The sequence below is a fragment of the Leguminivora glycinivorella genome, chromosome 1 (genome assembly GCF_023078275.1).
Source record: "Leguminivora glycinivorella isolate SPB_JAAS2020 chromosome 1, LegGlyc_1.1, whole genome shotgun sequence".
In the NCBI taxonomy this organism is placed as follows: Eukaryota; Metazoa; Arthropoda; class Insecta; order Lepidoptera; family Tortricidae; genus Leguminivora; species Leguminivora glycinivorella.
In genome coordinates, this window is record NC_062971.1 from 30,977,636 (window position 1) to 30,989,134 (window position 11,499).

The window sequence follows — 11,499 nt, forward strand, 5'->3', positions numbered from 1 at the left end:
ACCTTTTAAATACGTCAACTAGTTCGACAGACCGAGCTCGTCTCCTTGCGACTGCGGAGTGGGAGTCGGGTCTGTGGCTACAGGCTTTACCCTCACCAAACATTGGGACTCTGCTGGATAACACCACCTTTTGCCTAGCAGCTAGCTTGCGATTGGGGGCATCAACAAACCAGCCTCATCGCTGTCAATGCGGTACCATGGTGGACACATTGGGTCACCATGGCCTCTCATGCTCCCGAAGCGCTGGAAGGATCCCGCGCCACGCCAGTATCAATGATGTTATCCGTCGGGCCCTTGTCAGCGCGAAAGTGCCAGCAGTCCTGGAGCCCACCGGCCTGGCTAGGGACGACGGCAAGAGGCCTGACGGTATGACACTGGTGCCTTGGAGCATGGGTCGGCCGCTAGTTTGGGACGCTACTTGCGTTGATACACTGGCGCCGTCCCATGTTCCAGTCACCAGCGTTGCTGCTGGCGCTGCGGCATCCTCAGCCGAAAGCATCAAGCGCCGCAAATATGCCGCCCTAGGAACCAGCTACATATTTGCGGCGTTTGGCGTTGAGACCTTGGGGCCATGGGGGCCCAGTGCCCGTCATTTGTATAAACATTTGTCATCTCGCCTAATAGAGACCTCAGGCAACCAGAGGGCTGGCCAGTATTTTGCGCAACGTATAAGTATTGCTATACAGCGTGGAAATGCTGCCAGCCTTCTGGGTACCTTGCCCATTGACGGCGATTTAGGCCAAATTTTTTATTTATAAGTAGGTTAGGTATTTAGTTTTAAGTAGTTTTATCATGTTTTTGTTTGTTTGATGTATTTATTAAATATGTAATTAAACCTTCCAAATATTAAAAAAAATAAAATAAAATAAAACTCTGAAAAAATGAATCATTGATGTCAATATTAAAAAAACAAAATTTTTTTTTTGTTATTTTTCAGTATTTCTAAATTACTATTGTGCTTTAGTTTACTTAATACAGATATAGAAGATTGATGACTACCATTAGTGATCACGACTTCAAATGTGTTGAGCATAACATATTAAAGTAATAGCTTAATGTCAACTAATTTCTTACCATACGAACTCTGATAGTAAGATCTGCTTGGCTAAATTAAAAAAAATCTCTAAAAAATTGCCAAAAGCATGAAATAAGTAGGTATTTCATATAAAATTAAATAATATTCAAAATTCAAATATCTAATTAACTAGCTTTGGCCCGCGGCTTCGCTCGAGTTAAATTCGAAAATTGCGGAATGGTCCATACAAAGTTGCACTCCCCGTTTTTTTAGGGAAGTAGAGGGTTAGAAAGAGACAAAAAGTAGCCTATGTCACTCTCCATCCTTTCAACTATCTCCACTTAAAAAATCACGTCAATTCGTCGATCGGTTTTGCCGTGAAAGACGGACAAACAAACAGACACACACACTTTCCCATTTATAATATTAGTATGGGTATTCAAAACTCCCGCGCCAATTTAACCTACATTTTATACCATGTACCGGTTTTCGGCTTAGTAAAGTGCAAAAAGTACACACACACTACTACAAATAGTAAATAGTTTGTACCGACAATAGATTTAAGTTTACTGACCCCAGTTATGTTATGTATACAGTTGTCTAACCGGTTCTGGCGAATTCAGACCTCGATACCTACTAAACCCAATATACGTTAAAGCTTAGACTAGGCTATACAACTTTCTTAAGTTTAAGCAAGGTTTAGAATGTTGTAGGAATGCTTAAAATAAATACTGTACCTAAAACCAATAGATAGGAAAGTAGCGGAAAGTGAAAGTTTAACTTGAATCTTTAAATAGAAACATAATCGTCCGATTTCCGGATGTCAACAACTAATTAAAAGAATCTAAATTCAACGTCTCTCGTTGTGCGCCACGCATATATTATTTAGGCAAAAACAGAGTAACATTAACAATAAAATCTACTTAACCTAGACTTGGCTCACGAGATAACCGCCATGTGGGATGTTGATTCAACGATCATTGTTCCGATAGTCGTTTCAGCGAACGGTCTCATAGCGAAGAGTCTCGACCAACATCTTAAGAGACTCTCGCTAGGTGGCTGGATCAAGGGCCAGATGCAGAAGGCGGTGATCTTGGACACGGCGCGGATAGTCCGACGGTTCCTCTCTCTGCAGCCCTAACCACCGGCAGCTTGGGCCCTGCCCCGCTGCTGGCGGCACCCTAGGTTAGGTTTTTTATAATGTGTTTATATGTTTTTTTATATTGTTTTGTATGTGTTTTTGTATTTTACTTTTATATCCATATTATAAACAGCCTAGCCTAAGATAGAAAATAAATACTGGGAAAAATCTACTTAGACTTAGTATTATTTTTTGTGTAATTTTAAAATGAACATGTGCGTTTAACACACTTTAGTAGCTACAGAAATAAAACTATGAATAGGTATTACGAAAAAAAAACAGGAACAAAGGTATTCAATATTTTTTAAGCATCAACATTCCTATACATATAATAAGAATTGTTCTTCTTCTTCCGCGGTTCCTCATGGCGCACCAAAGTTCTCCATTTCGCAGCACAGTTTTCAGCAGTCCTAACAATAGGCGCCTGTCTTAATCCCTAGCAGGCCTTCTTAACGCTGTCCACCCAGCGAAGAACTAATTATAATAAGAAAAAATAATAATACTTATATAGTGATTTAGAAAACTATGTTTAATAACAACTGTAGCCATTCTAAACAATACACAAACTTAACATTACATGTAAACATAGAATTTAATATTTTAATGCATTTTTTCTACTATGAAAATGAAACCTAATGCATTGCACACAAAAAAACTCTGCAAATGCGCTTTCCGTGTTAACTTAATAAAGTGCGAGGAAACTCGGCAATTATATTAATCTTATGTAGGTATTGCGATTGTTTTATTACCTTTTATTTTACGAAAAGTAGGTAGCGATTATTTTGTACAGTATTAAAATACCATTTTACAAAAAATATTTATTCATAAAGAGGATTACGAAGGATCATCTTTATATCCTGCTGGGAGAGAGAAAAAGTGCACTTTTCTGTTAATAGGACACGATGTTTAGTATGTCACCGATGCGTCATCAATGATTTTTACGAAGATTAGGTAAAAAAGTTAGTTATTGTTTTTTATATACTTTGCCACGGTTAAATATATATAATAATTAATTCTACTAAGCATAACTTTTAAATTTTGATATGATGCCAATTTCATTCATGTACTTAAAACAATTTACTTACAATAAAATGTATAAATTTGCTTTTTATAAGTTTAATAACATAAATATTAGTATATTAGTATTGTCTTCATAACCAACCATAAATACCTACTTAGCAATTTATTTGGCAATCCTGTATATATTCTGGAACAGATACTGGAGAATCCTGTAAGATGGCATTCTAGAAAGTTCCCTGAACTTGGGCTGACAGGTATTATGTTATTGTTAATACACATAAGAACGCCTTGCAGCTTATTCCTACTAGCATGATCAGGAGATTTGTAGGTTAATCCGCATTCGATGTATATTATTGTTATATTTACGTGTGATCTAAACAAAAAGCATAAACATTTTTTTTTATTCATAAAACTTTAGAATGAGTGTATAAAATGATATTTTGTATCTACCGCATAAGCGCCTTGGCACCCTAGCTGTAAGTTTATGCATGAGTAAATAAATAATTGAGAAATAATTGAGAAATAATTGAGAAGCACTTATTCAATACATGGCATCGCTGCGAAATTGCATGGAGAAATTATGAATGAATTCATTGATAAATTCGCCATGCACTTTTGCTGCTAACTGGACATAAATGTGTTATCATTATCATCATATTATTCTTACAAAGACTTCGTTTTTCTTCGGTGTTAATGATCATCCTTTGCGAGTAATGTGAATACGCTATTAGCACACTATCGGTATGCAAGGTGTTCGGTTATGTAATACGAGTACAGCTGGTCATTGATCATCGACGCTGTACCGATGTCATCGACCACACGTGTGAAGAATGCGAAATGTATTACACTCATCACAGTGAATATGAGACATGTTGATTACAAATGTATGTTGCTATACTCTCTTAGTTCTAGAACATCGGGGATTGTAAACATAGAAAATATTTGTAACTCCGTGTTTGTAAGAAATAAAATTATTTATGGTAAACGTCTCAGCATTGTAGCTATCAATACTAAATACTATGACTATTATTTGCGAAACATTTGTCTACCTGTTGTGGCAGGTCTTGACATTGAATATATATTAATCTTAAAAAGCTATTTACCTTGTTGTTGACAATTTAAAACTAAAGTTGTTAGGCTGGTTTCTATAAAAAAAAGATCTAAATAATACGTTATTTTAAAGTGTACGCCACTAGTTTGTAAATACAATGACATTTAGGAAGATATTTGATAGTAGATACATGACTGATCAACCAATTATTAAATACTAGCTTTTGCCCGCGGCTTCACTCGCGTTAGAAAGAGACAAAAAAGTAGCCTATGTCACTCTCCATCCCTTCAACTATCTCCACTTAAAAAATCACGTTAATTCGTCGCACCGTTTTGCCGTGAAAAACGGACAAACAAACAGACACACACACTTTCCCATTTATTATATGTATTAGTATTAGTATGGATTTTCAGATAGACCTAGACCAGAAATTAAAGTTTATGTAAAAAAAATGTAAACTTCAAAGCGATTGGCGTATCTTTTACACGTCTCTTTACCTTTGGCTAATCTGTGGCCAAGAGTAAGCCCATTTAAAATACTAACAATAAAAAAAAAAGATTTGTGAGTCCCTCAGCATTATGGAGTTTTAATACTAAACCGATTTTACCTAAAACTAATGAAGTTATATAACATTTTCAATAAGGATATTCGACACATTATTAAAACACAGAACTATAAAAGTACATAAGATAATTATGGAAATTTTACAAGTAGTGTGGTTTACTTTCTCCAGTTACACTAAAGTTAGCGGCCGCCATGCTAGGCCTCGTCCTTGCCGGGGTAGCGGTACGTTCAAGTGCGCGGTCAAGGCGCAAGCGCAGCGAGACTTGCGCAGGCGGCGGACGCGCCAGTCGAACGTGCAGGACAATAAGTTCATTAGTATTTATTTGTGTAGTTTTTTTTATATAGAGTAATAAGTCAAGGATTTTTAAGGGAAAGTCGTGACTTTGTAGAAGATATTTATTGGGTAAGTGAAAAATAAATATTTACCTATATTTTAGCTTTAATAAAACATTTTTTTTATATTCGAAAAAAAAAATGTAAATAATAAATCGAGAATCGAGTCCTTGTAAGGTTTTTTTAAATATACTTTTAGTTCAAAAACTATACTGTAATCGATCATAACAAAGGCAGTATTTAAATGACTCAATTCTTACCCTGTTTAACAAATTAAAAAAAAACAGAGTTTTTTTTTATTTCCAATAAAGACACGCCGTTCATTAACCGAAGCTACCTAGTATATCGTTTTTTGATAAATTTAAAAATGTGTTTTTCATACCTAAAGAACATTGCGAATAACATAAAAGTTATTTTATTACGAGGCAATAAATGAAACGGAAATCAATAAAACCAAGGTGGATACATATTTAACGCATGATTTGGAATTTATGCGTATTTACACCGTATATTTATTATATTACACGAAATTAAAAACGTTTGTCCAATTTTAAATGTTATTTTTGTTCCAGCAAACATGAAGGATCTCAAAAAGACTGCCATAGTTCTATTCATAGCCTTAATAAGCACCAACGCACACTATTTCCACTATGCGGAGTACGTTCAACCGCAACTTCAAGCCAACGACAGTAGGTCTGGGAAGTTCCTGTGGGCGCTACCGATTCCTAAGAGTCCTTCTATGATGGATATGATGACACAAACCATTGGAGTCCCTGTCACACCAGGAGTTGATCCGCTTGACTTGTTCCGCGACGAGTATCCGCTACCCAAGGGTATGTACTGTTGAATTACCCGCAACCCCAAACAACTTATGACAGTAGGTCTGGGAAGTTCCTGTGGGCGCCACCGATTTCTAGGAGTCCGTCTATGATGGATATGATGACGCAAACCATTGGAGTCCCTGTCACACCAGGAGTAGATCCGCTTGACTTGTTCCGCGACGAGTATCCGCTACCCAAGGGTATGTAATGTTGAATTACCCGCAACCCCAAACAACTTATGACAGTAGGTCTGGGAAGTTCCTGTGGGCGCCACCGATTCTTAAGGCACCGTCCATGATGACACAAACTATTGGGAAGCCTACCACACCAGGAGTTGACCAACTCGACTTGTTCCATCACAAACATGTTATGCCACATCGTACCAAAATTATTTCTACCTTGGGCGTTAACACTTGTATACCTCACTACCCTCAGGATTAAACTTTATAATTCCTCGCTTCGCTCTGAATTCAATTATAAAATCCTTCGCTACGTGCTAGTTTTTCGCCCTCGCTGTTAATCTGTAATTGTGCTCCCTTGTAACACAATCTACTATTTCAGGTTACAGCCAACCATTGGACGAATACGACTACATCGTCGTTGGCGCCGGTTCGGCCGGCTCGGCGCTGGCGTCCCGCCTGTCCGAAGACAAGCAGAAGCCACGACCCATGGTGCTGCTGCTGGAAGCTGGCAAGCCGGAGTGTCTGCTGACCGAGGTCCCAATGCTGGCGGCGCAGTGGCCGATCTCTGAGTATGCTTGGCCATACCAGGCTGAACCGCAGCCGGGAATCTGCACAGGTAATATGTCTATATCCGGCTGTCTATGTCCGCACAAATGTGTAGGGGTTGAAAATAATTATCTAACTGAAAATCTTACGAGTATAAGTATCTAAATGCCACTTGCCTACAAATAGCGATAAGTGATGTTTCATTTTTCTGAATGTCAAAACACGTTTATTTCAATTTCAGGGAGCGAGAACAACCGCTGCTACTGGCCTCGCGGCAAAGCTGTGGGGGGCACGAGTCTCATCAACTTCATGATATACACCCGCGGACGGCCGCAGGACTGGGACAGGATCGCAGCTGACGGGAACTATGGATGGTAAGAAAATTATTTCAACCTAAAGGTCCAGAAAACACCATTGGTGCTGATCGCGAAGCTGTGGAGGATACGAGTCTCATTAACATGATATACACCCGCGGACGGCCGCAGGACTGGGACAGGATCGCAGCTGACGGGAACTATGGATGGTAAGAGAATTAAATATATCAACTTCAATAACCGGCAACTACTTTTGGTAATAACCCCATACTTGTAGGTAGGCACGAATTAGGCTGAATTAGGACAGGATCGCTACTGACGGAAACTATGCATGGAGAGATTTGTGGGGGCATTATGTATTCATGATGTAATAAAATATGAAGAAATTTTACACTGATTGACTAACCAAAGTAACCAAATCTGCATTTATTAGGAGACCATATTTTATTGAAATAAAAGCGCTCTAAATAGAGTCAAGACTACAAAACACACACAAAAAACTATTTTTAATGTTTTTCTTTAAGCAATAAAGCATTTTTTGACTGTTTTTTCTTTTGTCTTATAGTACTTAACTACCCAAAATATCGAAGGTCCCATAATGAGTATAGTATCATGGGTCAATAATAGTAGTCTCATATTAATGAGTATTACTCCGTATCTTATCAAATGACACACGTAGGTAATTATACGCATTCCGCAGGGAAATAGTAAGCTAATTAATGCAAATTGCCCAGATACGTTTCCTTTATAAATCATAGTGTCAGACCAGGAAATGATTTATATGAAAATTGCGAAAAAATGTTTTTATGTAGGTACGTATAATAAATAATTAATTTCTTTACAATATCAGTGCTAATAAAACATTCGAGCATTAGTTAAAGTCATACTTTTTTTTTAATGGGATAGGATAGGAGGCAAACGAGCAGACAGATCGCCTGATGGTAAGCGATCATGGGGGCATTATGTAATCATGATGTAAAATATGAAGACAATGGTCCATAGTTTCCGTCATAAACGTTTGAAATTGAATGTTTTTATTACAACAAAGTTTTAGACAGAAAAGGCAGCTGTGGGAAGAAAACGCGTTTCGGAAGGGTACGCTGTCGGGTATCACCTCAATACAATATTTCAAAATTTTGTGTTTTTAGGTTATAAATTATATGGAGGTGACCTGTCTCGCTACTCATCGAGTCTGACAAATATAATAACAGAAAAAACAATGACACACATATAGACTGTTTTGTTTTGTTTGTATAAAATTACTTACCCGTACATACGTTTGGCTTGTAGCAGTACATTATTGCTGTTCTGTTACTTCGTCCGCAGGGATATCTCAGCCAATGTAGGTACACTGATTGTAATAATGGGCTCATTGGAAGCACATACACGAATAAAATAAATAAAACGTGCTATAAGTACATTAAAACAACAACATTTTATCTCGTACAAAATATAAAAGGTACATACATTGTGGAATCATCATCTTGCTAGGCCTTTGTCCCATTTACTTGGGGTCGGCCTTCCCCGTCCTTTTCTTCCATTCTGCACGATTGAGCGCAAGATCGGCGTCTATATTGTGGTCTTTCAGGTCTCGTTGAACCGTCGTCAGCCAGGTGGGCGGACGTCTTCCTGGTCCTCGCTTCCTCGTTGGAATCTCGAGCGCTACCTTAACCATGTAGTTTTCTGGACGCCTCTGTACATGGCCGTACCACCTCAGACGTTTTTCCGTCAGCTTTTCGGTTATTGGTGCTACCTTGAAACTTCCCCGAATATACACATTCTTGATTTTGTCCATCATGGTGACACCCGCCGACCAGCGTAGCACGCGCATCTCTGTTGTATGGAGTTTATTCAAATGGGCTTTATTAGTGGCCCAACACTCGGATGGTCCAACAACATTGTGGAATATCTAAGTCAATTATTTACCGATTGCCAATCCTGAAAATCTATTTTTATTGAAAAATGTGTCTTTATTTTCAGGTCATATAACGACGTGATGTATTATTATATGAAGGCTGAGAAGGCAGATCTGCAAAGGCTGCCTAAACACCCTCCGTATCACGGTGAAGAGGGCCCGCTTAACGTCGAGAATATGTCTTTCAGGTAAATTGAAAAAAAAAATATTTAAAACTCATATTAATATTTATATTAAAATTTTGAAGTGTCTATTATTTAACATATAAAAAAACACGCACATTTGAGTTTTAAAATTCTGTTTACAGAACTGGGTTAGTCGAGGCATTTTTAGAAGCTGGAAGGAAAATGGGGTACCCAACTGTTGACTACAACGCTCCAGAGGGTTTCGGCTTCGGATACGTGCAATCCACTACGCACTATGGCCATCGTGTCAGCGCCGCTAAAGCCTATCTTCATGACCACAAGCGGAGACGAAACCTGCATATTCTTCCTTCGGCGACCGTTACTAAAGTCCTCATTGAACCTAACACCAAGAGAGCGTACGGCGTTGAATACGTCAGGAATGGAAAGAGATACACAGTAAGGTGTCGCAGAGAGGTGATCCTATCAGCCGGCCCAATCGCGTCGCCTCAACTCCTTATGCTATCAGGAGTCGGCCCTAAACAACATTTAGAGTCCCTTGGGATACCAGTCATTCAGGACTTGCCGGTAGGCAGGACGTTGTACGACCACGTAGCTTTCCCAGGTGTTGTATTTCCGTTGACCAGAAACAATGCAAGTTTGACGATTGCGAAAGTTTTGCAAGCCAAAAATTTAATACAGTGGCTAACATATGGTGACGGGGCACTTTCCAGCATAGGCTCTATTGAAGGTATCGGATATATCAAAACATCCCAGTCGGATGATCTCGAGCAAGTGCCTGACATTGAACTTATTTCCATGGCAGGCTCAATAGCTTTAGATGATGGCCTTTTCCTTAGAAGAGCGTGGAAAATTAAGGACAAAACTTACAAAGAAGCCTTCTCTCCTTTAAATGGGCGCGACACTTGGTCAGCCGTTCCAATGCTGTTGCAGCCGAAATCTAAAGGCTATTTAGAGCTTCGTGATACCAATCCCTTCTCTCATCCCATTATGCACGGTAATTACTTAAGTGATCCCAGGGATTTAGCGACGTTGAGGGAAGCCGTGAAGACGGTGATCCAAATAGGGGAATCGGAGCCTTTCAGGAAGTACGGTGCACAGTTGCATCTGGCGTATTATTCTCAGTGTAAGAATGAGGTGGCAGGATCAGATGCTTACTGGGATTGTGCAATCAGGACGCTGCTGATATCTCTCCACCACCAGATAGGCACGTGTCGGATGGGGCCGCCGAACGACCTGGAGGCGGTGGTGGACCCGGAGCTGCGCGTGTATGGGGTGGACGGGTTGCGGGTGGCGGACTCGGGGGTGATCCCGCGCCCCACGGCCGCGCACTCCAACGCACCCACGATCATGATCGGCGAGAAGGCAGCTGACATGATAAAACAGACCTGGTCTAATGTAGTGCAACAAAAGAAATAAAGTTATAAGTTGTTATTCCCTTAATTATTAGATTTATGATGCTATTATTTACTCCAACTTGAAGAACCAAATATGTTGCTTAACTTTAAACTTGGATAAATCTATTCTGCTTTAAGGTTGAATATATAAAACATGTAATATGATCTGAAAGATAATCAACCGTATAGCAGAATAGCATATGTAACTAGTCCATTTTTTCCATGTTTTACAATGTTTGCATTATAAAATAGAGTGTCCACCGGGTATATATGGTAGGCGTGTTCAGTGGATACATGTAGAACTCAACATCATAGTGTAATAATGGAAAAAATGGATCAGTCGAGATTTGCCACGCCGTACCTTAAGCCTATAAATAATAGAAGGTAAATGGTGCACACTTTTACGCCGTGTCTTGCGTGGGCGACGGTCGCGCGACCGTCGCCGTCGCGTCTCATACTTCCATATCGATAAGGTTTGATTTCGTATGCGTCGCATCGCCGTCGCGCGACCATCGCGCGACCGTCGCCCACGCAAGCCACGGCGTTAGCGAACATGTAAGTGACTCTTAGTAAGGTTTCTGAATTTTTGTGTAAGTATAAGTGATAATTTTAAACCACTATTTAAATCTTAGTCAATGTAATGTGGTGCACTTTTATATTAAGCACACCCATGGCCCACACCAAAGTACGACGATAGACGACTTCTGGGACACCCACGGGAGGAAAAGGGTTGGTGACACTCTTAACCCTTAAATTGTTTTTGTCCGTTTTAAATGACGTCCTATAAAGTCTAGGCTAACTCAGATTCCTAGGCACTCTGACGCAGGTGGCATGGTCCACGCGGTCTAGCGTCTATCCCTTTCATTTTTACGCACTTTCGAAGCGCTTTCGCTTTTCAACATTTGAAAAAATACTCAGTTTAAAAATTAAAACCGTGAAGTATTTTTGCGCCTGTGACAAATATCGTTGTTTTGTATGCATTTTAGTAATTTATCCATATTTTTCACTCAATTTTATTTAAATAGTAATTACGTTACTATTTAGTGTCATTATTGTG

The 11,499-nt window shown here is 39.3% G+C and overlaps 1 protein-coding gene across 1 annotated transcript; it reads left to right on the plus strand.

The window, feature by feature from the left end:
• Nucleotides 1-5,052: 5,052 nt before the first annotated feature.
• On the plus strand, nucleotides 5,053-10,475 carry LOC125227234 (glucose dehydrogenase [FAD, quinone]-like). Its single transcript, XM_048131498.1, has 6 exons — nucleotides 5,053-5,194; nucleotides 5,697-5,957; nucleotides 6,507-6,743; nucleotides 6,915-7,047; nucleotides 8,968-9,090; nucleotides 9,210-10,475. Exons 2-6 carry the CDS (start codon nucleotides 5,702-5,704, stop codon nucleotides 10,462-10,464), a joined length of 2,004 nt encoding a protein of 667 aa, XP_047987455.1. The 5' UTR covers nucleotides 5,053-5,194; nucleotides 5,697-5,701; the 3' UTR covers nucleotides 10,465-10,475.
• Nucleotides 10,476-11,499: the final 1,024 nt, after the last annotated feature.